General features: G+C 41.0%; 3 protein-coding genes across 8 annotated transcripts; 2 read left to right on the top strand and 1 right to left on the bottom strand.

Annotated features, from left to right (window-relative positions):
• The first annotated feature begins 568 nt into the window (after positions 1 to 568).
• Positions 569 to 7,452, top strand: LOC142957730 (G-protein coupled receptor-associated protein LMBRD2B-like). The gene is made up of 18 exons (XM_076099694.1): positions 569 to 684; positions 1,674 to 1,946; positions 2,201 to 2,310; positions 2,858 to 2,956; positions 3,215 to 3,382; positions 3,487 to 3,697; positions 3,850 to 3,924; positions 4,012 to 4,116; positions 4,214 to 4,397; positions 4,617 to 4,798; positions 4,947 to 5,080; positions 5,284 to 5,389; positions 5,556 to 5,653; positions 5,763 to 5,866; positions 6,167 to 6,213; positions 6,362 to 6,470; positions 6,683 to 6,776; positions 6,890 to 7,452. Exons 2-18 carry the CDS (start codon positions 1,773 to 1,775, stop codon positions 6,951 to 6,953), a joined length of 2,064 nt encoding a protein of 687 aa, XP_075955809.1. The 5' UTR covers positions 569 to 684; positions 1,674 to 1,772; the 3' UTR covers positions 6,954 to 7,452.
• A 507-nt stretch (positions 7,453 to 7,959) lies between these two features.
• golm1 (golgi membrane protein 1) lies at positions 7,960 to 16,442 on the top strand. 5 transcript variants are annotated; one of them, XR_012956154.1, is made up of 12 exons: positions 7,960 to 8,229; positions 9,351 to 9,492; positions 10,023 to 10,202; positions 10,400 to 10,454; positions 10,557 to 10,659; positions 10,895 to 11,018; positions 11,344 to 11,497; positions 11,660 to 11,887; positions 12,004 to 12,168; positions 12,530 to 12,628; positions 12,741 to 12,817; positions 13,274 to 16,442. XR_012956154.1 is itself a non-coding variant. In XM_076099697.1 (11 exons), the coding sequence occupies exons 2-10, from the start codon at positions 9,364 to 9,366 to the stop codon at positions 12,625 to 12,627; spliced, it is 1,233 nt and encodes a 410-aa protein (XP_075955812.1). In that variant the 5' UTR covers positions 7,960 to 8,229; positions 9,351 to 9,363; the 3' UTR covers position 12,628; positions 13,274 to 16,442. The 5 variants fall into 5 exon arrangements, 3 of the variants coding, with proteins under 3 accessions (XP_075955812.1, XP_075955810.1, XP_075955811.1); XR_012956153.1 differs by having other exon boundaries at positions 12,741 to 12,975; XM_076099697.1 differs by lacking the exon at positions 12,741 to 12,817 and having other exon boundaries at positions 11,347 to 11,497.
• A 1,350-nt stretch (positions 16,443 to 17,792) lies between these two features.
• naa35 (N-alpha-acetyltransferase 35, NatC auxiliary subunit) lies at positions 17,793 to 26,487 on the bottom strand. Of its 2 annotated transcripts, none has more exons than XM_076099692.1 (23): positions 26,380 to 26,487; positions 25,307 to 25,435; positions 25,169 to 25,202; positions 24,706 to 24,820; positions 24,543 to 24,617; positions 23,868 to 24,035; positions 23,599 to 23,665; positions 23,433 to 23,476; positions 23,273 to 23,323; positions 22,715 to 22,798; positions 22,431 to 22,545; positions 21,492 to 21,670; positions 21,238 to 21,297; positions 20,946 to 21,052; positions 20,735 to 20,801; positions 20,396 to 20,494; positions 20,029 to 20,207; positions 19,771 to 19,907; positions 19,582 to 19,649; positions 19,349 to 19,489; positions 19,097 to 19,219; positions 18,709 to 18,789; positions 17,793 to 18,572 (listed from the first exon to the last, which is right to left on the bottom strand). In XM_076099692.1, exons 2-23 carry the CDS (start codon positions 25,425 to 25,427, stop codon positions 18,513 to 18,515), a joined length of 2,175 nt encoding a protein of 724 aa, XP_075955807.1. In that variant the 5' UTR covers positions 25,428 to 25,435; positions 26,380 to 26,487; the 3' UTR covers positions 17,793 to 18,512. The 2 variants fall into 2 exon arrangements, with proteins under 2 accessions (XP_075955807.1, XP_075955808.1); XM_076099693.1 differs by having other exon boundaries at positions 25,307 to 25,432; positions 26,380 to 26,446.
• Between the last annotated feature and the right edge of the window lie 59 nt (positions 26,488 to 26,546).

Raw genomic sequence — 26,546 nt, 5'->3', positions numbered from 1 at the left:
GTCTGCTTTAGAGTTATATAAGAATGTAAGATTAAGAATAATAGTTTTGCAGTGTTTTGCAGCTCATGGAACATCTAGGAGGTCGATATTATCTCCACAGTATATTTCTGTATGTGGAGTATTTTCTCTTTATATGCACATACATTTTATATATATTCAGCATATATATGAAAAATAATTGTGATTGTACATGTATTTTACCATATTCAAATGCAGTGGTGAAAGAAGTACTTGGGGAATATGTGGCTAATTAACATATATTTCATAAATATTACACTGCTGGGTAGCTTGTGGATTTCACCTTGGGGATCAATAACGTCTCACTGATATATAATACATTATAATTATATATAAATATATAAATATACTTAGGTACTTTCTACCACTGTTCAAATGTGGGTTGGTGTGTTACTATGTCACTGTAATACCTGTTTGGCTGTCGGAGCACTATAGCAGTGGCGGTCCCTGTGCCTGGTTTCCTGTTTGAGACACGCTATTGCTCGCCTACATTACCCAGAACTCCTTGCTGCGTCAGAAAAGAGCGCATGCCTTTTGACCGTTACGTAATGTAGTTTCAAAGGTTGTGTACATTTGTCGGACTTCACGTCTCAGGAACGCGATGTGGCAGTAAATTCAGACCGTTTATTGATTTACAAGCTTCAGCCCGAGAGAAGAAATTCAAAGGTAAGAATCACTTCCTGTTATTCATTTAATCACGGACTGTCTGTGCACCGATTGGTTATTAAGCGATGATTAACAATGCGAGACCACAATGCGCTGTCCGGCTGTAGCCTAGTCCTGCTTTGTTGTTGCTTTTTCAGGAAACAAACATGACCACAGCGGCTGGATGACTGACATACTGAAACTATTGAGCGGTCACCACAATTCAGCTCTCGGTAGCAACAATAGATTACATTTCAGATGGCTGCTTGAACAAACGTCAAAGATATAGGTCGATGGGCTGACAAGTAATACAAGTAGCCTTCAATAATATAGAGCCGATTTTTATAGGAACATTTCATTATTTTCTATTTATTTAAAACACTATTAGACAACGCTGTATGTTTTCATGTTTGAAAGTCAAACTACTAATGTTACTGTTCAATTACAAATACAAAACTAACCTTTTATATCTACCATTTTCAAAAGCATGCCATTCAGTTGTAGGCTTGTGTACATTTCCTTTGATATCCATTCATTGCTTCTCATGGAAAGACAGTAAGACTCCGGCTTTACAATTAACAACCGTGAAGATCAAATCTGCATCAGATGTTGTTACAGTTACACAAATGCAAATTTAAAAAGCTTGCACTTCATTATGTTATAACGTTACACAAGTCTGCTAAAAGATTTTCACAAATTAATTATGAAAGATCTGGATCAATAGAAATAATATATTCAAGTTTCAAAAAACATAAGCATTATTTGTAGAAGGATTCGCTTCAATGGAAAGCACATGTGATTGGCAGTAAATGGGCTAAAACATGTGAAACCACTGGAATGGTCCTTTCATTTCTTTTTATCTCCCAAACACAGTTTTCTGCCTCATCTCCTTTGATCGGTCTTCTCTGTCAGTTCAAATATTTTCCTCATATGTCCTTTCCCCCTGCTCTCTGCCTCCTCACCTCCTTCACTCATAACGGTGTCATGTGTTTCTCCGTGTTTTCCACCAGATAAGAGCTGACATCCAATCGGTTTGTCTCTGGGTGTCTCTCCCCCCCTCCAGTGTGTCATCATGAGTTCTTGACGTCTGTCTCTTCATTCGTGTCAGTATGAGCGGTGCTGCGCTGGCTGTTGTGGTGGTAGTTGTTTTCCTCCTGGCCTTCTACCTCCTCCAGCGCTATGGAGATTTGCGGAGGCAGCAGCGGATGGTCCTCTTGGGGACGCTGCTGTCCTGGTACCTCTGCTTCCTCATCGTCTTCATCCTGCCGCTCGACGTCAGCACGGTATGAAACCACTGCAGCTGTTAGAAGTGTGTGTCAACGTGAGGTCTTTCTGCCTCGGTAACCATAATTGCGTGGATCATCTCAGGATCAAAACAGGATCAACGAGATGTGAGCTTTGAGAACAGTCTGCGTCGGAGTGAGGTTGAGCTCTGTGTGTTTACATATCTGGCCTCCGGCGTCTTACCTGTACCAGTGTAACATGGTGAATAGGCTTCGTCATGGAGCTGACTGTGTAAACTCTGCTCCTCTTTTAGACCATCTACAAGCAGTGTGTTCATGACAATGCAAAGCACCCTACTCCTGTAACTGGAGCGAGACGCACTAATCAGAGAGACGACAACTCCTCTGTTCATCCAACTGTCAGGTAAATGAGATAACTTTTGATTTACTGGCACAGTTTGCTCATCTCAAGGTACTGTATTCCTACCAACATGATGCACAATATGTATATTGTTTTGGCTTAGGGCTGGGCGATGTGGACAATATATTTTATCATGATATACGTCATTTCATATCTCAATCCCTTTATATATCACGATATAGCATGTTTACTGGTAATTAGATAAATAAATAGTCTATATGAATGATTTGTAAACTCTTGTGTGAATCAAATGATTGACAAATAAAAAGCACTGAGTATTTTCTCATTTAATGAAGAACCTTTGTGTAAAATTATCATATTTATTCTGAGACATTTGAGTTAGTATGTGCTTTAGCCATGAAGATGGTATTATTGGTATAATCTGTCCAAGTTTCGAGACATTCATGTCTGAGAAAACTAAGTGTAGGATATGAACTTTTACTAACAAAGTGTTAGTATCCAAAAAGACTCGACAGCAAGGCTCATCACTGCAGTTCAAAGTGTTCTCGCAACATGTATGCTCACATTCTTTTATGTGTTTGTGTTACAGTGTACCGAGGCTTTGTGAGGAGCCGTGGAGTTATATACCCGATGGCATCCTGCCAGTGTTCTGGAGAGTTGTATACTGGACGTCCCAGTTTCTTACTTGGTAAGCTACTCACACACTCAGTCACCTATTTGAACTTTGACTATAACTGCTGTGTCTGCCACCTTTTGTTATAAACATAATTGTGTTTTAGTATACTGACTCTGTCCTGTGTGTGTGTGTGTGTGTGTGTGTGTGTGTGTGTGTGTGTGTGTGTGTGTGTGTGTGTGTGTGTGTGTGTGTGTGTGTGTGTGTGTGTGTGTGTGTGTGTGTGTGTGTGTGTGTGTGTGTGTGTGTGTGTGTGTGTGTGTGTGTATACAGGCTGCTGTTGCCTTTCATGCAGTCTTATGCACGGTCGGGAGCTTTCTCCAGAGTTGGAAAGATTAAAACAGCTCTCATTGAAAATGCTATCTATTACGGCACCTACCTCCTTATTTTCATCTCTCTGCTCGTCTACGTGGCCGCTCACCCACAGTGGCAACTCGCATGGTAAGTCATACGTGCCTCAATTTAAGAAATATTAGATGACTTGTGGACTAAAGTTCTTCTGTGGTGGTTTTTATGTCATTGATTTATCTGTAAAACTTGTGCAGGAGAGAGCTCCAGACCATCGGCATTACAGCCGCAAACACCTGGGGCCTCTTCCTTCTGGTGCTCTTGCTAGGCTATGGCCTAGTGGAGATCCCGCGTTCTTATTGGCTCTCATCTTCCCATGGTTACCTGCTGGCCAAGACCTACTTCAAGGCAGCCAAAATAGCTACTGAGAAGGTGTCGGCGGAGGAGAACCTGGCAGATGTTATGGAGGTGAGCTTTTATCTACAATTCTGTGCAGTAGAAGTATTAAGAGATTCCAGCAGGTGCTGAGACTGAAAGTGTTTCAACAGACTTTGCGTGTTTAAAAATCTTAATTTTGTTTTTCTTACTTTAACAAGAACAAACATATTTGTTATTATCAGGAGGTGGCAGGCGTCCATGAATCTGTCAGGTGCAACCACTGTCTCAGGAAGTGTGTGGACACCATAATTACAAAGGTGAGAAATACACGAGTAAGTTTAATGTTGTATTTACAGAGTCAGGCTCTGTGGGAAAGTCTTCATCTGAGCGTTGTCTCATTTCAGTGTCCCACTGAGTACAAAGAAGAGATGGGAAGAACTGTGGAAAGCTCTTGTGGTGAGCAGAATGTCCTTCCCACCAAAAGAGGCTTAATTAAGCTGCATAAAAAAGTAAATACTTTTTTGAACATTGCACTATGGTTTTAAAGGAAACAGTCGGTGCATGTAGTAAATGTGAATTATTTGGGTGTGTGTGTGTTTGTTTCAGGTAATATCTGCAGTGCAGAGACACGGTCAGACTCAGGTTAAGTGGTCTATGTTGTTAGATGAGGCCTTTCATCTAGAAGATATAGCTAAAAGCCAGAGCTGCCCGGTCCGACACTTCATCCACGGCTCCCCGACAGAACACCACAGCGGCTGGATCCGTCGGTTCATCTACACTCCTACTGTGGGTGAGTTCAGTCAGGACCAAAATCTGAAATTTAGAGATGGAAAGGAAGGACGGTTTCTCTGTTTTTGCACATTTTGTTTTATTTCAATAATAGAACCCCAGAATTTCCCTACTTCAGTTGCATTAGTGGGTTGGGTGTCACTGCCTCAAAGAAGCTGCTAAACTTGAAATTGTTTTTTGATTTTTCCTCCAACTGTGTGCGTGTGTTTGTCCGTCTCAGAGTGGTACTGGGAGTGTGTGTTCAGGCAGGGTTTCTACAAGCTGCTGGCAGTTCTCCTGTGTCTCCTCTCAGCAGCAGTTGTTTGGTCCGAGTGCACCTTCTTCACTACACACCCGGTCCTCTCCCTCTTCGCTGTCTTCGTTCAGATGGCTGAAAAACAACACAACTACATTTGTATCGAGGTGGGCACGTATTGAGAAAAAAAATGCACAACAAACCCGAGCTTCACTCGGCTCAAGAAAACAAACACCCACCGCGTCCGTAGCCGGCAGAAAATTCCACAGAGCTAACGTGCCTCATGTCTCTACTTGTTTTGTTTCTCTCCACCAGATGGTGTGCTTCGTCAGTATCCTCTTCCTGTGTGTCTGTGTCTACTCCACAGTGTTCAGGATACGAGTCTTCGACTACTACTACCTGGTGCCACATCACCAGACTGATGCTTACAGCCTGCAGTTCAGCGGCATGTATGTTCCTCATAAAAGTCATAATAAAAGATGTTTATTTCACTTAAGAGGCATTCTGAAACACAGTTATTTGTTTGACATCATCCTAAACTCCAGCATATCTTACAGTGAACAGCACACAGTTCAGTCTGGTCTTCTCGCATTGTGTTAAACTCCTGTATTGTGATATCGAGGTTGTTTCTCTTTTGTTTTTTCCCTCTCAGGTTGTTTTGTCGTCTGACCCCTCCTTTATGTCTTAACTTTCTGGGCCTGATTCACATGGACTCCGCCATCTCACACCAGGACAGAATACAGACATCCTACACCTCTGTGGGTCACACACAAACATGCCCATAACAACACAAACATACTGACAAGGACATATAACGCACTTGAGTGTGTGATCACAAAATCTATATATGTAGACATGTCAAAATATTTTTGCATTCAAACCAATTGGAGTGATGAAATGACCCTCTTTATTTCCCTCTGTCAGATCATGGGCTCTATGCGTGTGCTATATTTTATATCTGATGGCTTCTACATCTACTATCCCATGCTGGTGTTGTTGCTCTGCTTTGCCACTTTTTACAGGTAAGTCAATAATCACTGACAACTAACACTATTTTCATTCATGTGTAGTTTTGGTTATATGTTTGAGCTCATTGATGATAAATCGTTATCGCTGTGTCTGTGTTTGTAGCCTGGGCTCTCGCTGTTTGAACCTCCTAGGCTTCCATCAGTACATCACTGATGACCACATGACCTCTGACCTGGTGGATGAAGGCAGGGAACTCATCAGAAGAGGTAGTTTCATCACACATTCAGTCACTCACTATTTCTGATGTTTCTGCTGAAAGTTGTCGTATTCTTTTAATTATTTCTTTTGAGCCACTTTATTGCAGACTTGATTCAATATTTCTTCCTCTCTTCAATCTAGTGAACATATTAGTTATTAAGCAGGTTATGGGTCATTCTTTTACTTTTACTGTTTATTTCTTATACCTCAGTTCACATTAAGTTGTTGCTGTTGTATATCTGAAAGTCATCATGACATCAGTGCTCACTGCGTTTCAACAATATGAACTACAATGTGTTCTTTTGTAGAAAGAAGAAAAAGACAGAAAGCTGAGGATGGAGAAAATCGAAGATGGGTTAGAAAAGTTTTTTTCTATCAAATAATTTCTTATACAATTTTCTTAAAAACCAAAAACACCCTCCCAGTGTGTTGGCTTGCTGTTTTCTATTGTTTTCTATAAGTGTTGCCAGGTATTTATGGGCCTGTTTTGTTTGCTGTTTCAGGCCTGGAGAGAGCGGTATGGAGTCCAGGGGGCTACTGGGCGAACCAGAGGTGGTTACACTGAGTTGAAGGATGACCAGAGCAGACCTGTCACAGAGATCAATAGTAGTGGTAAGGATTAAAGAAATAGTTTCTGTGTTTCTCACAGCTACTGAAAATAATATGACAATAAGGGTTTTTCCAACAGCTTGATTTCAAATTTGATGCTTGTTTGTGTTACGCTTTGTTTCTGGATAGTTTGCCACTATACTTTCACTTATGTCCATCAAGAGGTCTGCCTGCTTACAGTACACAGTGTAGACATTGCTCTCTGTCTTTCTCAGTTATCACATTCACCAGAAGAGATGGAGAGGAGGAGGAGCAGAAGAGAGGCTTACTGCGAGATAATTCCAGCGATGAAGGCTCACCAAACAGAAGGTTTGTTTATTTTTTTGGTATGTTATTTGAACATAGTGTTTAATTGGAGCTGAATAACAATCAAACAGGCTTCCTTAATCGCATACTCTATTTCTCTGTTGCTGACACTGTAGATCCACCGGAGGACGTCACCTTTCTCTGTCACCTTCTCGGACAGGCATCTTTGACGATGTTTGATGAAAAAAAAAGACAAAAAATGCACGTCTTCTTGGGGAAAGTCTGACTGCAAAGGATTTTACAGTATCTCAGGAAATAAAGAGGAAGATACAATCGGGTAAAACCATTATTCACTGAAAGAGAGCACTGACTGTGATAAACCTGTTTGTGCAAAGCCAAAACCATTTTCTGTGAAGCGTTATTGGTTTTACAAGAGATGAATGGCACAATTACACACCTGCAGCAATTTGGGATAATCCACATGATACATGTGGAAATGTGTTGTTGTCTGAGTATTTAACCACACAGGTTCACACATTTTATTTTTTTAAGAAAACAGGTCACTGTGCAAGCTGTGAAAACAAAAGAAAATGACTACTGGTATATGTACTCAAATTGAAGATATCAACACCCTAATCGATTTTATGTTGTAGTTTACAGTCAATTATTTTCTGTAAGGGTGTGTATGTTTTGCATTTGTGTGTCTACCAAGATGATGCATTAAAACATAATAATTTTACCCACTTCTGCAATCTTCATTAGATGATGAATGACTTAAATTTGATGCACCAGCACATAAGAAGCTCTGTCTTTTAAGATCTTCGGTTGATATTATAAAAAGTAGTGCAAATGTCTCAAAAGCTATTTGAACTTCAAGTTCAGGTCAGACTAAATGAAAAGTAAAACAGTGTTTTAATTATTTGTTGTATTTTAGATTGTGGATTTGGTTTTCATTTTAACCAGATCTTACAGAAGGACTTGTGTTGGAGAGTGCCCGTGCTGCCTTCCAAAGCTCTTCGTAAACTATACAACTGTGGGATCACTAGTTGACAAGCTTAACTCTTAAAAGATCGACTGCAACAGTAATGCCATACTGCTATTTTACTGTAGAAGTCAATCTTACCGAAGCACTTTGTGTAGTAAATGTATGGGAATATAAATTGTATTTAGGTTTTATGTGTGTTGTACCAGTAAAATTATCCAAAACGCCCTTTTCCTACAGCAAGCAGAGGCAGCACCTGACTGTCCCGCACAGGCACAACACACAGAGGGACTCTGCTGTTTGTATGGCAGTAATGGGTACGAGCTAACTGACGAGCGGTAACGCGCAGACAATTGCTGGAGAAACGCTGCCAGATTGTCAAATATATCCCTAAGTATCACTCCATATACTGGGCTCCACATTTAACTAGTTCATCTGTGGCGACTCTCGAGTCTTCCTGGTACTAAGTCGATTCTTGTTGCTAGCGTTAGCTAACCGCTAACCTCACTAAAGCAAACATCAACTGGGGACAAGGTATGCTTATCTTTTGACTCGAGACAGTAAAACAGATTATGTTTAGTGTGGTGGAAAATAATCTTCATTAACCTTCTTTGTCGTTTTGTCTTATATATTTTTTTATTATAAATTAAACTACAAACGTTCATCTTCTGCAAACTCTTAACCTACGTCTGTGTGATGGCCGTTAACACGAACGCTAGCTCCTTTCTGGCAACTTTTTGGCTAACCTTAGCTGTTTAATGTTAGCAGTTGCCCAAAGAAAGATGGAGCTCAGTTCGGATACTAACGGTACCTGTGCGCGGTTAAGGTAGCGTTATAACCTGCTATCAGGCCTGCGCTGTGGTCTGTTAGCCCACTCGGTATTTTATTTTCTCCCCAGTGTTTGTCATCTTCAGCTGAGGTTGACTCCCTTGTGCCCCGCGGCTGTGTGACAACACGGGGAGTCATGCGTCGACGTTAATGTAAACACTGATAACTAGCTAGGTTATTACCAGACATCTTTGTGTCCACTGCTACGTTAATCTATGATAAATCTGCATAATGTCGCTAAATTACGAAGTAGATTAAACTATTCTTAACAGTTCTTTGCACCTGGGTCTTGCCTGTATTTGCATGATGGGAGGAACCCAAGCATGAGTATACTTGTTGTGCTTCAGCACCAATGAGCCACTGGGAGCACTACAATGTGCACGCGTGTGCTTTTTAAATGTGGTCTTAATATTGTGCACATATAAACAAAGTTGCACGTATATCGTATCTTTAAAGAAATTGCTAAACATAATATGTCTATATGAACGGTTAACATTTACTGTATTCTGTGTTTTCGCTGACACCGTGAAAATATTTGGTGGTGTGACATTACCTCCATACAAGCAGAAGCAGCTCACTGCTGCTTGCAGGCTTGGTAGTGAGCTTTGCACGTGTCTTTAAAGCAACCTGCCGAACCAAAACAGCTGTAGACTCCTTCAATGACTTTAGCCATGTTGTCAGCAACAGCTAGCCTCATGCCAGCTGACCATCTTCAAATACTAGATGTAATTCAGGGGGGTCACCAACAGAAATTACTTGTTTTAAACATGTAATTGCACAATTCATGGAAAGCGAGCTGACCCTGGCTGCGGTTTGTGTGTGTCCAGTTTGTAGACAGCTATGGGTGGTCTGGGAAACGGTCGTCGTGGAGGAAGGTCCCCCCCTCTAATGATTGGGGCTCTCATTGCCTGTATCCTGGTTCTGGGCTTCAACTACTGGGTGTCAAGCTCCCGCAACCTGGAGCTACAGGTAGGTTCATGTATGTGTGTGTGTTTGTGTGGTTCTCTAACCGCAGTGTACAGTGCAAATATACCACGTGCCTTTTGTTGGAAATCATTACCTATCAATTAATTATTCTCTCTCAGAATAGAGATTGCAATGTCAGTTTCTAGCTTCTTACATTTGCCTGAACGTAAAGTCTGTGTGTTTTAAAGTTCACATGCCATATAAATATGAAAAACATCTTCATATTAACTGACCAATGTATGATTCCCATTTGCAGAAGTTAGATAGGCCTCATCAGTTCCTCTTTTGGTCTTCAGTCTTTTTATTGTAATTTCACAACTTTCAAAACGCATCCTTTAATGCAAGTCACTATTAGCCTCTAACTTAATGGGTGTAACCTTTGTGTAATTGTTGCTGATCTTTTTTTCACTGTCTTTGGTATAAGTGGCATAAAGAAGAAAGTCACAGCCAGCGTGCATTATATTTTGTCATGGTGTCATTGTTTTTTATCACTAACCATGTCCTTACCGTTTGTCCTTGCGCGTGCGATACAGACTAAGCTGTATGAGTTGGAAGGCCAGGTGCGACGTGGAGCAGCGGAGCGAGGAGTAGCGGAGATGAAGAAGAATGAGTTCCAGGAAGAGATCCAGAGACAGAAGGACCAGATCAGCCACTTAGAAAGCCTCTATAAGAGACAGCTGGAAGGATCTCAGAACACCTGCAGCCAAGAGAAGGTGCACACACAATGACAAGAAAGCGATGGGGGGGCAAATCGTACCTTTAAAATATTGTCTCTAAACTATTGACACAGAGACATTTTGGGGGCCTGGATTTAGCTCACTGTTGTGGTTCACTCTAAACTCACACATTAATCAAAGGAAAAAAAAAAAACTGTGAATATTTATAGTTTCTGTGTTTCTTTAATTTCAAGGGCACACTGCAGCAGAACATTTCCTCCAGTACCAGAACCATACAGGAACTCAAAGGCAAGTCTCTCTCTCAACTCTTTCTCACAAATTGCATTGCAAAAAAAATGATAATTCACTTCTTATGTGTCTCTTAAGACCTTTTGTGTGTCTGTGCTGTAGATCAGTTGAATCAGCTCAACGATGACCTGGGAAAGCTTCAGAAGGAGCTGCAGAGTTGCCAGGGCAACATCAAAACCCTCAACAACAAACTCACGTATGACATGTAAGAAGAAGATTCCTTAAATCAATCATATTCATACAGGTCTGTTTGAAAGGAGATCAAGATGAATCAACATTTGTGTTAATCGCAGCCCTCTTGAAATGAATAATTGATAACCACGATTATAAGCTCAGCTTTATTAATTGCCTCAATGCAGTGAATTTGTGTCTGTCATTCCTGGTTGACGTGTGTGTGTGTGTGTGTGTGTGTGTGTGTGTGTGTGTCTGTCTATGTGTAGGACCCATTGTCAGTCCCAGGTCCTGTCCCAGAAGGAGTTGTGTGACGAGAGAGTGGCCACTGCTAAACTTGAAGTTCAGAAGAAAATTGAGAAGCTCATCTCTCCCTCAGGCGTCTCCCCGGAGGTGTGTTGGTTTCCTGTTTGAACCACGTGGAAGGATATCGTTCGCCATTCCTCATATACACACTATAGCACCGTGTTGAAACCCTCAAACTGTTTCTCAACACATATGTTTGAGTTACTTTGTAATACAGACAGACAGCAACTCATCAGGCTTGGTCGATGTTTTGAACTGGCTTTCTGTCTGTTGACATGCAAGTGTGCAAATGGAGTTGATTTTCATGCAAAAAAAAAAAAAAAGATCTAATATCATTAAGTGGCTTTGACACGTCTTACTTTTTACGCTTCGATGACGTAAAGGTTTGTGGTTTATGATGTTTTCTCCTCAGCAGGAAAACGATGTGGACGGAGCAGCAAAAGAGGGCGAACCGGTCATGACTGAGGATGATGCGGTAACTTTTGTAAGCCACACACCAAGCCTCTCTCAGCCCAAAGGAAATGATCCACCTGAACTACTGACCAATGAGATCATCGTGGACAAAGGTGACAGACGTGGATCTTCCTGACACTGATATTTATGTATATGTATGTGTACATACTGTACATCCAATGCATTTTGTGTGACTTTAAGTCGACTTGTGTAGATTTGCAGTAACAAGTGTTCACCCTCACAATTCACTTGCTTCCTGTCTTCTTATGTACCAGATCCCGATGCCCCAGTAGACCTGGCTCCACAGAAGGACCTCTCCAAAGCAGAGTCCCAGTCTGCTCCCTCAGCTGCTGCAGTCAAGCAGGACATTTTGCTACCACCAGAGGAAGCTGTCGAAACAGAGGAGGGCGAGGCTGAGACCGGGGGACCTTTGAAGAATAACCTGACCGAGGATAAAGAGATGGAGGTGATGGATGCTCATGAGGAGGGCGCTCAGACTGAAGGTAGAGGGACCGGGTTCACTGAAAGCAGTACATTACATTGTTATTGCTATTCAGGCACTCTCAGTGAAGAGGTGACATTTTAATGGACATAAACAACAATTCTGTCATGTCTCCAGAGGCAGACCCTGGGATGGACGGCATGCTGATTGGCCGGGAGAAGGCGGATGAGACTCCTATTGGTCGGAAACTTGAGGAGCCAGAAGAATATGATGCAGACGAGCAAGTCGTGGATGAAGTTGATTTGGAGAAACAACAGCATAGTAAACATGCTGAAAATATAGGTATGTGTGTCTTAATAGAATTAAAACTGTGTGTGTGTGTGTGTGTGTGTGTGTGTGTGTGTGTGTGTGTGTGTGTGTGTGTGTGTGTGTGTGTGTGTGTGTGTGTGTGTGTGTGTGTGTGTGTGTGTGTGTGTGTGTGTGTGTGTGTGTGTGTGTGTGTGTGTGTGTGTGTCTAGAGAGAGTGAGTACATCCTCAGTGTCAACTTTGCGGTTTGTCAAAGTGCAGTTGACTCTGAAGACCAGAGCATAGGTTTGAGTGAGGGATAGTTATTTACTGGTAAGGATGAAGAAATAGAGGCACTGTGCTAAAAAGTCCTTTGTATGTATTTTGTGTTGATTAGCACGTTGTACTTTGTGATAGACAAGGACATGGAGGAGGAGCTGGCGGACTATAACGGAGATGATGAGAATGAAGGCGAGTTTGAAGCGGACAAACAAGCTGAGCTTGCTCAAATCTAAGGTACACACTAAAACACACACAGATGTGTTCCTCACCGACAGTAACTTGCTTTCTTGTTCTTCATGTTTAGACATTATAATAAAACTCAACAAGTCACACATTGTAATTGCAGAAAATCCCTGAAGTATCAAGCTGATGTCTGAGTAGATTGTTTATCACAGTTGTGTATCGATCATCGTGGGGCTGCTGGTATGTAGGTTCAGTTAAACTGCTACTTTCAGAGGTTTGAAACAAGACGTTTGTTTGTGCAAAGATAAATCTGATTTGTGTAAAGCGACACTGCAGCTGCCTGCTGCTGAACCAGCTGTACACACACGGGTGATGGATGCGGACTCTACATAATAATGGTGTGTCTTCACTGTTCTTGTTTTCCTTGGGGAATAGCAACTAAGGAAATAAATCTGGTTTCAGATGTTCCAGTTCAGCTGAGTGTATCATTAACACAGCTTTTACTTCTGGACATTGGTAATGTTCCTTTAGACACGAACAATGCGCTCAATGGCATTTCTTATTTCTTATGCAGCTCGTTAGATCTTTCACCAGTTTTAATGTAGGCCTGCTGTGAACACTCTGCAGCTATATAGTAAATATAAACACAGGTATGCTTGTGTAATTAACACAATATTGATTTTTTTTTTTTTGCAGAGCTGCAAAGGAGCCCCTCATTCACCTCAGCATACAGGTTGATGCAGCCCGCCAAACAGTGAACACAAAATAACCCACAGATGGTAATCTCTATAGAAAGACTTGTGACGGTTCATTTCAAAAGCATTTACTTGCTGGAATATTTAAAAATAATGTATAATCTTAATTGATTTCCGTGCATTTGATTTGATGAAATGTTTTCTGTATTAGAGGAAGAATATTTACCACTCTATCTTCAACTCACAATATTCTGAAAGAGCCACAAAAAAAATAAGACTGAAATATGCAAATGTCAGCCCAGCGTGAACACTCATGGCGTCCATTCACATGCATTTCACTGTAAACATAAACCCCCCCGCGGTGCTTTTATGGTGGTACACTGTGCTCACATTCATTTCAGCATGTTTAGGCGATATGGAAGCACTCAGTACTTCTAAGTACCATCACCTACTTGGTTCTAGTGTTCCCTAAACACAACTTAAGACATCTCAAGACTCAAAAATGAAAATGACCACAAACCTTGGAAATCAGTTGATTTTGATTACGTGACTAGAAGTGTTTATGTTCACTCTGTAAAGACTGTATCTTGAATTATTAAATATAAGTGAGGATAATGTGCACACCCTCACAGGGTCATGAGGTGTGAAGTACTGTAGTAAGTGCAAACCATCGCAGTGACAGAACTCTGCAGTACAGGCTCAACAGCATCTCAAACAACGCCTTAAGTTCCTCCTGTCGCTCGTAGAAAGGATACTGACTTTGGCTCAGTGGTCAGTCTGACAGTGAACACAGATGAGGCCTTCCATAACTGCAACAAATTAAGGAATTGTGTCCCAGTCAACCGGGAAAATGAAAACAGAAGCTTCTTTTGATTCCCACGTAGCCAGAAGTGCTGTGAAAAGTAAGTAAACATACCGTATTATAATCGCTGTAACTTCACATTTTTGAGCGATGTTTTCTGAAGAGTAGCATTTTAACGGCAGCATGGCTTTTCTTCTCAGCATGTATGAATGTGCTCAACATCTGGGATCAGTAAAACAGAAGGTACAGTTTCAGGTTATAATGAAGGGAATAGTTTGGAACTCCTTGATGATATTAGTGCGTCATGAATCTCATTTGTATGTCTTATTGATTCTGTGTACACCACCGCTGCGGTCGGCTGCTTCTGACACATTGGAGGTGGATTGTGGGGCCGTGGTGGTACATGCGTACTGATTTTGGACCTTTTACTTTGTGGATACTGCCTCTGGTCTGCTGATTTCAGTATTGTGTTGTGCTTTAGGGCGAACATTGTGTGGGTGAGTGCAAACGCAGACTGATATTAGGCATTAAAAATGACAAACAGGTGATGAAATGTTGTGGCGGGATCTTTTGTTGCCTTGTGTTTTATACAGGACAGATGATTTTACTTTATCTTTCCCCGTACTTTATTTATAATTGGTGACTTTGACAGAATACCCACAGTTACTCAACTTGTTGTGGTTTTAATTGCCATCATTTCCATAATGCTTTGACTTAACATCGACAGTCTGTTCATGAATCATGTATTTTTTCCAACACCTTCATCACCGCTGTGTCGAGCTAAGGCTGGAGCTAAATCTCACTTCATATACGAGCAAACATGAGTTTTCCCAACATGTGCTAAATTCTAGCAAACTATCTACAATAATAAAATGCACGAGACTTAGTTTTGTTAGGTTCATGGAACCTCTAGACTGTGTGGAAACCGCATGTAATCCAGCCTCTTACACAAAGAGAACCGGTTTCAATTATAAACAAAGCATTTAATACCTCTCATGCTAAAACAATTGCATAGTGGAGTACATCATTTACAGTTACACCGAATATGACCTGCTCACCCCAATAGTCGTTACCACCCACCCAGTGGTACAGGAGCAAGAGGCCGGAATTTCTTTATCCGCCGCCTTACATAGTTCAAAAAACCTCCCATAATGTCCGTAGTTCCTATTGGCTAAATCCAGTTGGCTCCTCCTCCTCGCAGGACCCTCGCACGGGTATGACCTGTAATTGCCTGTCTAGAAATATATCTGTCCCTTACTCCCAACATACTATTCTTTACAGTTTAAAACATTCAATGACTGTCTTTTATGGCTTAACACTTCTATGGTAAACATTCTATATAAAGATAAAGATTTGCAACTTTTGGCAAAAACCTTCACATGTTTCACAAGCATAGGGCTAAAGGTGCTACAAATTCTAAGATACACTTCTAACTACAAATCACTTGAAACTACAAATTCTAAAACACTTCTACAATTATGAATCTTCTAATTATGTATTCCAAGACACTTCTAATTATGATTTCTTATTTATTAATCATTAAACACTTCTATTATAATTTCCTAAAACATAGTTCTAAACCCAAATTTCCTACAGTTTCCCCTTTCATGTAAAAGTTCAGCCATTTTATCTTAATAATGACATATTTGAGCTACAGAATATATATTAAAGATTGTTGACAGCATGAAGGTAACTTTTTCTTTGAGGAACACAAATTGAAAGAAATGTGTGATTTATGATTACAAACTTTTTCCAGTAAGCGTTCTTATTATCATTTCAAAGATAATTTCACACCTGAAGTAGCGTCAATTTTGTTAACTTATTTTTGTATTTTTTAATCATGATTATTTTATTAAATCCGGGCCCGGCCATCATGTTTCTAAGTAACCGTACAAATACAGGATTGGAGTTCTGATGACACACAAAGGGGTTCAAACAAGTCGCAAATCAGCACTTTTGTTTCAACTAATGAAGCTCAAACTCATTCGTGTCAAAGTGTCTTTTGTCTCTTTGGTAAATCTTTCAGGACAAATGTGGTTTGAGATTTTTATTGTCATTTTATTTGCAAAGTTGCTGTTATTGGTGATGTTGACTGTTGTCTGACACTGCAAAATGTAAACAACTGCTTTTTGTCAGAAAGCTTTTCTGTGTAAGAAGTACCTTTTTCTGTGTCTGTGCGTGTAGAGAAAATGTTTTTTGATATTTCTAAATTTGATTCACTTTTTTTTCTTGATTTAATTTGTTTGATTTGTTTTTTGTAATTTTATTTCATTCTACAATGTGGAACAAATGTGTAAAATGTTGAAATGATCATTAGTTTTATTGATGATAGAGAATAAAACACGTTTTATTACCACTATCAAGACAAGGTTTCATGTGGGATTGATTTCAACGTGTGGTTGTACCAATGCAAGGAAGCTTTATTTAGTGTCAGAGTTTTTATGACAAAGAAAAGTAGTAGAATATTTTAAAACAATGAAGTGAAAACTATTACTTAGAATACAAAATAATAGTAAAAATGATGACTTGGTCTTACAGGTCTGTTTGTTAATCCATGCATTTCCAAATGCTCATAATAGACCGGGAGACATTTTAAAATGATTTTATGTGACATACACTTGTCTCTTAGTGTCAGCTAGTTCATGCACTCATTCAAGAGGTTCAAAGGCCAGGGGCGTAGAAAGGGAGAGAAAGAAAAGAGTACAGATAGAAAGAAGCAAAAGAGGGAAAACTCGAGAGAAAGCGAAACGTTGTTGCGGTATTTTGCTTCCTTCACACTATATATTGATCTCTATAAACAAGGCCTAACGCCGAGCAATACAAAGATACGTGATTCAGTTTCTGAAAATAGAAGTCACTTTCATAATTTATTGTTTTAAACCCTCAGAAGCCAAAACCACCGGCAATCTGAGGTGACACACGTGGTGAGAATGATGAACCTGGTAGAGATCACCACAGTGATGGAACCGCAACATGTGCCTTTAAAGCTGGTGTAGAAAGTCAAATACTTTTCAATCATCAAAATCATTTTCTTAATTATTTCGTTCTAATCTCACCTCTGATGTGATGCAGGCTCAGCTGTGGATTATAACAATGTCTCATGTGTAATGTCAGCATCTCTGTAAGTGGGCCAACTACAGGAAGTGGGTTGAGTAAACCTCACAGATGTCAGATATCCTTTCATAATCACCTGCTGTATGAATTTAATTTCATGTTGAAGTAGTTCACTTTGGAATTAAACTGGAGAGATTAAAGGTGTGATCAATTTAAAGTATCGTTACGGTTATTTTTGTAATGAACAATGAGAAGGTAAAATAAACTTTTCTTTACTGAGACGAACAAAGTGTATTTAGGAGCACTGTGCTATCTATGAATAAAACCATCCAGAGTTCATCTGTTATCTCTTCAGTATATCTGAATATCTAATGTCTGTGAAGACACTATTCCACTGCTAGTCACTACTTCAGGGTACACTCCCTTAATTGTTATAGCATCCTATAACAAATAAACTATAACATAATATTGGTGCATATCTCAATGCTTCACTTATGAATGCAACACAATAATACCTTATTTAGACTTAAGAGAAATTTACATAACCCGTTTATTAGTGAGTGAATTTCAGAAATTGCACATCTATATCAATTTGTTCATGAGGTCGCTCACTTTGCTAGATGTCTAAACACAATTAGAACTAGAGAGAGAGCGAGGACTTAAATGACAGAAGAAGTAAAGACATGTTTTATTATGATATGTGTGACAGTTGGTTTGAGGAAGCAGTGCAGAAGGCTCCTTGGCCTGTAAAGTATCTCCACCACTGCTGTTTGTTGTGTATTTTTAATCTCTTACGTGTGTTTTTCCTCTGCACAAGATAATTCACATTGTGCGCGGTTGTTCTCACAGATTGTCCCGTCTCGGGTTCACAATAGACGGATGCAGATGAAACTGGTGCTGAAGTAAAACAAGATGCCGTAGTCCTCCCACGCTCAACACTTTCATTCAAATAAGCACATAAATACATAGAAACGTTCCATATGATTGAATGATATGCACTCATTATTATTACAGCTCCTCTTTTAAAGCCTTCACAAAACAGTTCAGGGGGCAGCTTAGAAACAATCGACTTGTGTCCGACTCTCGTGTACACACACACACACACACACACACACACACACATTTTCACAGATGTGGATATTGTCAGTCATTTAGGTCCAGGTGTGAGTTCTCTGGTCTGGTTTCATCTCTCGTTCGGGTGAAGAACAGAATCGGGCGTATCAAACACTCCTTTACACAACTTAACCGTTCGCTGTATCTCTCACACACACAGACACACACCGGGCCAGGGCCATCGCACACTTGTTCAGGTGAGGGTGTGGTCTTTGCGGCTGATGGTCGTTATGATGACATAATAATCACAATAATCAACCCCCGAGCAGCATCAGATAATCTTGACCACAGGAAAGTACTTGTGAGCTGAGAAGTCAAATTCTGGGAGCACCTAGAGATGCAGAAAAGTAAAGTATGTCAACAAAGTGTTCACAACATGGAACATTAACCAAGATAAACATAAAAATCACAATCCACTAACACCACAGAACCAAATGATAATCCGTGCATTGTGTGTGTCGTGTTACCTTGGTCTCCTTCTTGTGGCCTCCAGCCAGGAGCTTCGTGACTACGATGTTGGGTTTGGCCACCTTCAGTATACGGTTCACCTGTTTTCAATCATTAACTGTTAGTGATAGTTGAGAAAAGGCAAAAACTACAAAACAAACCATTTAACTCAGTTTAGAGCAATACAGCAGAAAAATACTGAGCCCATAAAACTGAGGCTATGCTTTTGAATGATTGAATGGTTTGAAATGCTGTCGTCCCAAATGATTTACCAAAAAGTAGCAAAGGTCTAGGTGAGAAAATCTTTTCAAGAATAGATTTTGGAGCTGAGGACACTGAAAATAGAACAATACGCAACATTTCCTTTCACAGTAGGCATTTATTAAAAAAAGAGTTAATTTTCCTTACCTCGGGGTCTGGACAGGGCACATTTTCTAGGATGAGCTTGGCCTGCTGGAAGTGTTTGCTGGCGGCCATGTACAGGTCAGCGGAGCCTGGCGGAGGATTGTACTTCCTTAGATCGGACATCTCCTGGAGAGGGCAAGAAGGGCAAAGTCAGAGAGGAGAGGAACATCCAACAAAAGGAAACAATTTGAAAAGGAAAGGTGACGGGAATGTGATGAGGAAAAGGGGAGAAAGGACAAGAATAATGAACAGCACCTTGAACTGGATGTAGTGCACAGGTGGGGGCGTGACCACGCTGTTGAAGGGAGCGAAGCGATGCTCGTAGCGAACCTGCTCGCTGTCCAACTCAAACTGAGGCTTACGCACCTTCCCGTCCATATCCAAAGCTACCATAGTCTGAGGAGAGACACAGAGGATCGATGCTACAGCAGTGTGTGTCCAATAGGAGAGGAGAGGGCTCCAAAGTGTGTCTGTGCTGGTGTTCCTACCTTGTACATGCCAGCACACATATTCTGGTATGCTTGGCTCATGGTGATCTCCTTGCTGAGAGGACGAACTGCAGAAGAAACCCGAACATCACATCATTATTAGGACGAGCACCCACCGTACAGGAGGATCTCCCTCTTCATTCGTGGTCATGCTCTCACCTCAGCCACAGAGGCTACGATAGAGCGTACCTTTTTTCTTCTTCTTGGTCTTTTTGCTGCTGCGTCCTTTCACCTGCTCCTCCGTGATGCGCTCCTCTGCCATCTGAGAGGAGTCGGCTCGGCTCAGAGTGGACATCAGCCACGCGTAGAGGAACTCAGACAGGTACCTGCAGTCGGAAACAAACAGGTGTTCATTCACAGATGAGTAGAAGGGAGCACGCTGAGATTTAGAGTTACCAGGAACAAACAAACCAGCGTGTGTGTGTGTGTGTGTGTGTCTGCTCTCACCAGTAGATGTAGTAGTACTCGTGCATGCTGTACAGCTCTAGTTCAAAGCCGCTCAGCAGGTACTGGATCATGATCCTCAGGTTATGGTAGAGGATCCAGGTGCCAAGACAGGCTAGATGCTGTCGCTGAGGCTCAAGCTTCATCAGCAAGCTATGCAGGGCTGCATCCACCTTCTCCGCCTGCAGAGCACACAAGAAGAATTTAGCAGTTGGTTTATGAATTATAGAACCACACCTGTCCTCAGAGTAGGTGACATATTTCTGCCTAACTTGTGTGGTGCAATGATGCAAAAAACAGTGGTGTTGTGTTTGAGTATCAGAAAGAAAAAAAAAGGAGGAATACGACAGAGGAAACAGCTGCGCTTCACCTCGTCCTGCAGTGTGGCGAACTCTTCAAGAATGTGACCCAGCTTGTCTCTCTGTCGAGCTCGGTTGTGTCCGTGGATCTGGATCAGACTGCAGAACGGCTGCAGGGAGAAGTGACAAGACGCAAACAAATAAAACACACAGCTCCCACTTGTCTATTCATGTCGGGGGCTAATGATAGACAAGCCTTTCAGTGTTCCACCCAAATTCCACTCCACAGCTCTCCACCTCAGCTATTCACTTATAATTCTACTACTCAAACAAACTGAAAACATCCCATAAAGTTCACAAAGCGAACCACACGCACCAGACTAGAACTTTGAGCAGTGACGGTAACATACCCTGGAGCAGTGCGTAACAAAGGAGTCACTGTAATCCTTGGCCTGGTGGTTGTTGAACAGACAACACCTGGAGGGACACAGGTGCGCAGACACACACACACACACACACACACACACACAATGAGCTTGAGACAGCTGATCGAGACACAATGAGCTCAAACACACCCTTTAAATACCTTAAAAATGTGAATGAGCATTAAATGAGTCTTACTTGTAGGAGAGGACCGGTGGGCTGACGAAGTATCTCAGAGCATCTTTAATCATGTCCTGCATCAGGTGGGTCCCAAACACTTTCTTATTATCGATCAGGAACGTCGTCTGGATTTAGGAAAACAAGTCCTTTTAGTTCTCACACACCTGGTGCTACACGGATACGTTTTTAATTATGAGATTATATGATGTCATCTGAAGGTGTTATTCGTTGTTACATGTATACAAACCACCTACTCTGTAGGCATCAGAGGGAAAAAGCAGCGACTCTTCAGAATCAATTATTAACTCACCTGGAGTAGAGATCTGGAGAGGACACAGGGAGACTGCTCACTGAACTCACAGAAGAAGTCCTGAAAAAAACACAAACACACTCTTCATAATGTTTCAATTCATATGCTTTTATCATGTATAATGACCTAGAAAGCATGCGTATGTATGGGGGAGATGACCACTTCAGAAAAAGTAATTTTGAACTAAGCAATCCAACAAACAGAGAAAAGGCTACGGGTTCAGACAGCAGAGTAAGACGTGGACATGCGTTTACCAGTATGCCATGCAGGTTGGTGGTGTTGATCACATCACACACAGTCTTGATGCGTTCTATAAGTTTGCTGAAGTAAGCCACCATGTCCTCCCTCTTGATGATCTTGGCGTAGCGAGGAAAGGTAGGAGGCAGCAGCCTCTGGTTTACCAGCGGCTCAAAGCCCATCATGATGGGGTGGTCTGCAGCAGTCACAGAGAATAAAGAACACAAACGTTTAACACAGGTCACATATAAAGTCATCTTCCCTACGAGGCGGCCTCAGCATGACGACTACTTAAAGGGCCAGTGTGTACGATTTAGTGGCATCTAGCAGTGAGGTTGCAGATTGCAACCAACTGAAACTTCTCCCGTGTGCCAAGGGTGTAGGAGCTCTACGGTGGCCCGATCTAGAGCCAGTGTTTGGTTTGTCCATTCTGGGCTACTGTAGAAACATGGCGGTGCAACAGAGCGGACTCCGTGAAGAAGAACGCTTCCTTTGTAGATATAAACAAGGTATCAAAAACACAACAATTCTTATTTACAGATGATTATACATTAAAAAGAACAAACTTATGAATAATATGTTCCATTTCTGCCAATAGATTCCCTCTAAAAAGCAAAATTATTGCCCAGGACAAGTAAAATGCCACAATGGGCGAGTAAATCTAAAATCAAGTGCTAAAAAAAGAATAGCAGAGCTGATGAATGAAGTAGCTACGGAGTGAGCATCTCGCTTCCTTCTCATCAAAATGGCTAAAGACAAAGTTCATGAACTGAAGTGCAAATGAGCATTTCAATGGAAACAATGACAATTAAGTTAGTCATTAGACTTTGTTGTTATTGTTAATTGATAGCCGCTAATGAATAAAACATTCTGTGTATGGGCAAGTCAATTCCGGGACGTGGGGCAAGTGAATAAGAAACATTAACGCTGAGTTTTAATGCGAGCGTGTACGTTACCTCCTTTAGTGGTGTCATTCTGTGACTGGATGCCGTGCTGAATACTGGAATGCATGGCCGATAGGAGGTCAGCAGCCTGAACCACCAGCTTCTGGGCCTCACCCACCGAGCTGGTCTGATGAAGAGAAAACCGTTAACAAACACAAACACAACAACAAAGAAGAAGATGACATAGAGGTGCCTGCAAGTACACTTTAATAAAACCCTCTTCACTGCTCGTTATAAGCAGAACATGTTTAAATCCACGTGGTCGTAGTAACTGTGTGTGTTTGTGTGTGTGTTACCTCTTTCTTGGTAAAGGTGATCAGTGCAGTGAGTAGAAGGCGTGTGAACTTGATTCTATTGAAAAGTGCCAAATACTGCTGATGCTGAAAAAAAATAAATGAGAACATTTAACAGGATCATGTGTACATGCAAAGCTATTAATACATATATTTCCTTATTTGTCTTTCAAGCTTTACAAGGCACGATAAATAACAAGCCACCCAGACAAAGTCCATTTTTGGATCTGATTTTCCTTCCTTCATTATTATTATTATTATTACTGTAATGAAAGAGTCTCCAGAGTTCATATGAGCCTCACACTCAGATAGACAGCAGCTGGGAAACTAATTACACCAGGCAGAGACTGAGGAGGGTTCAGAGGTTTACTCTGTGGCTGAAATGTTGGGATGCTCACTAAATTAATAAAGACCAGTGACACAAGCTGATGTTATTTTATGTTGAAACTGCATCACGTCAGTCAGAATCAACGATTGTTCAGCTTTCAGATGATCTGACTGCTATTCCAAGAACACGCCTTTAACAAAACTCCATCAACACGGAGGAACGACCCGACGTACCTCCTGCTCCATCTCTGGGTCTCGCTGCTCACCCTGTCGACTGCGCGTGCTCTGAGGAAGCGGGAGACAAAAACAATACATAACCAAATGTAATATTCTTATCAGTGGGGTTTTATTGAAATGGCAAAGACTGTGGCTTAAACTGGCCGGGAACAAATACCTTAACTTTCCTCTGTAACTCATCCTCCACATCTTTCAGCATTCCTGGTAGGAAGAGCAAATGAGAGAAAGAGATTACCTCAGCTTTGTTTCTCTGAAACAACAGTATGACTCAGTATTAAAGTGAAGCCGTAGACGCAATGATCTACTGAACACAGTACTTGTACCTGTCACCCGCAGGTCTGACACATTATTGGCCATCTTGAAGCCATAGGTCATGGCCTGGAAATCCTCCTACGGAAAAATATGCGGTAAATCAGCATTTCCACATATAAATACGACACTAAGTCATCAATGGGCAATTGTAATATTAACTTAAATAAATGTAAATACCAGTGGGCAAGCCAGGAACACCAGTAAAATTATTAAAAATATTCCCAGACCACCACGGACTGGAACAGCTTTGGCAAAAGCTCAAATGTAGGAAGTTGCTCACCTCCTCGAACACAGCAGCCTTGTTCACTTTCTCTCGGGCGATGTCGCACACCTTCAGGATGCCCAGGGCAAAGGCTTTGAGGGCCGGCTCTTCAATCAGGTCGGGGTTATGGACGTAGAGACAGGTAAACACAGTCTGCGCCAGGGAGTGGCCCTCCAGCCATGTGATCTACGGATACACACAAACACGCACACATGAGTGCTGCGTTTCCCACAGTGGTGCTGATCTAAAATTCAATGGGATTCAATCACTAGAACTTCAAACACCTTCATGACTTTTTAAATTATTATTTTTTTTTTTTATTGGTAGTTATTTCAGAAAAAAATAAAATAGTGAAGTTTACACTACACGTTGGATTGCCATTTTTGGTATGTTCTTGTAAAATGGCAAACATCTTAAGTTCTCTGTGACTATAAAGAGAATTCATCAAATGTTTTCTGTCTGCTCTACATCTCTCCAAATTCAACACGATTGCAGAACATCTTTGACCAGTGGGAAGTACTTGACCAGCGATCTTGAATAACAGACTAACTCTGTCCCCACTCGTTTTTCATCTCACTGTGGAGGGGAGCTACTCACAAGAGAAAATGTGCCATTTGTGGGTCAGTACAATGCAAACCTCTACATTCATATTACTCACAAAACCGTTTACAGTATGAGAAAGTGAGAACTCACCAAACAGCAGAAACTTGTGTCGATGATCCCAATTAGTTCAGGAAGACTAAGGTCTTTCACCTTAATGGCACCTTCCTAAAACGATACAGTAATACAAATGATTTAGGCTTAGTCTTAATTCCTAACAATTGACTATTGTCATTGTATGGCAGCGGTACTGTACCTTGATAGCTTGTTCAAAGTTGAGTACTTTCCTGTTGACCTGGTTTCCAATCATTCCTGCGTCCATCTTAGGATCCATCATCTCTATGGCGGACATGGCCTCAAATAGGCCAAACCTGCCACCATAGCGGAGCGATTAAGTGTTAAGTTTTGTTTTGTATGCGCGTTTACAAAGGTTCAACAAATCCTACTGATACAGCTGATTCACATACCAGCATGGTTAAATTCCAATATGTTTATGCAATAAGAAAATACAAGAATTCAATGTTTCATTGTAATTACTCAGTCTTTTCAGTGCTATGAAGTCTCTGAAACCGTGTTTAGACAATTGGGGCATAAAAACGCTCAGCTCAATTTTTTGGGAGTGTAAGCAGGCTGACTATTGAAAGTGTTTATTGTTTTTTAATTGGAGCAAACTGTCTCTTTTAAGTCGGAGCTTGCAAAATTCACTTTGTCCTACTCACAGTTTGTCATGAAGCAACTCTCCAAGGTTCAACTCTGCATGAATTAAGGATGAGGACAAGAAAAGAAAGAACACGTCAGTACCTGTCATAACTGCACCCATACGACACACTCACGCAAACCACTTGCCGAGCCTGTACCTTTGCATGCGCCCTTGAATTCATGCGTAATATCAACCCAGTTGGCATTGTTCCTCATCTTTTCTGGGATGCCCAGCCCCCAGCCAGCATCATCATCATCAACTGCTGACTTCATCACCATCGTGACTACTAAAGAGAAACACAAAGGATAAATATTACAAAATGTCAGATATTACAAGCATTGCTTTAACTAATATCTAAAACGATAATGATGGCTTTCATCAATTTGAGTGTTACAGTAAGTCGTGCCAGTGAGCCAGCATGAACAATATAACCAAAAAAATGAATGAATAATTAACCTCTACCCCGGCAAAGCTGAACAAAAGGTATATTATGATCTCAGGCAAAAGGAGAGGATTAACATCTCTGTGGACTGACTTGTGAAACTTTAATTAGAGCCTAAAAAGGAGTACATTGTAAGCATGAGTGCACTGGAAAGTCTCAGCCTTTTACACCAAGAACATGTCAGTACTGTGACGGGAGTTTAAAGAAAGCGTTCCCATTTCTGTATGACTGATTAATGATGGTATATTTACATGATCATATTTCAAGCACATCTTATCAGATATTCGGAGATAGACTTCTATGGAGACTTATTGAGTAGAGAGGCTACAATTGCAGCCAGTGACGTGATATGTGTGTCATATGAACGCACTGAAATCGATTTCATCTGACTTTAGGTCAAAGAAGATATCGATACATTTCCTTCAGTCTAAATCAACGTAGCTAGCTAACATGTGAATCGAACAACATAACAGTGTGTCAGCTTATTGGGCTATTTTGGCTCCATCATCTACACATGTGTAATGACTAACCCTACATTTGTAATGTTTACAAAACCGACGTACGTTACAAAAATGCATTTCAGGTTTTTCCAAGTATCGAAAGACGTGAGACGCATAGGACATGTTTGCTAACTATCACCAACGTCAAAGTAGCTTGTAATACCGTGTGCTAACAAGCTAATGTTGCCCACTGTGGATGTTTCCTATGAACAAAGATGGAGTATCTTCAAAACAAAACAATAGCACTGTTATTAGACGTCAATGTAGTCGTTGTAAATGTGCACGTACCTTAGTATTTTGTATTAACCATGTAGCTAATAAAAATCTCTTCAATGACTGTAAAAATCGACGCATAAATTAAACGTCACAGGCCACTGTCGATATGGGAAATGTAGTCCTTATATGTCAGGATGGCGCTCAAGCCCTCAATGAACAGTTTGTAGTTTGAAACCCGG

Source organism: Anarhichas minor, unplaced genomic scaffold (assembly GCF_050575085.1).
Source record: "Anarhichas minor isolate MPS153535 unplaced genomic scaffold, ASM5057508v1 ptg000025l, whole genome shotgun sequence".
NCBI lineage: Eukaryota > Metazoa > Chordata > Actinopteri > Perciformes > Anarhichadidae > Anarhichas > Anarhichas minor.
The sequence above is the reverse complement of the archived record's forward strand: the minus strand, read 5'-3'. Positions and strand labels throughout refer to the sequence as shown.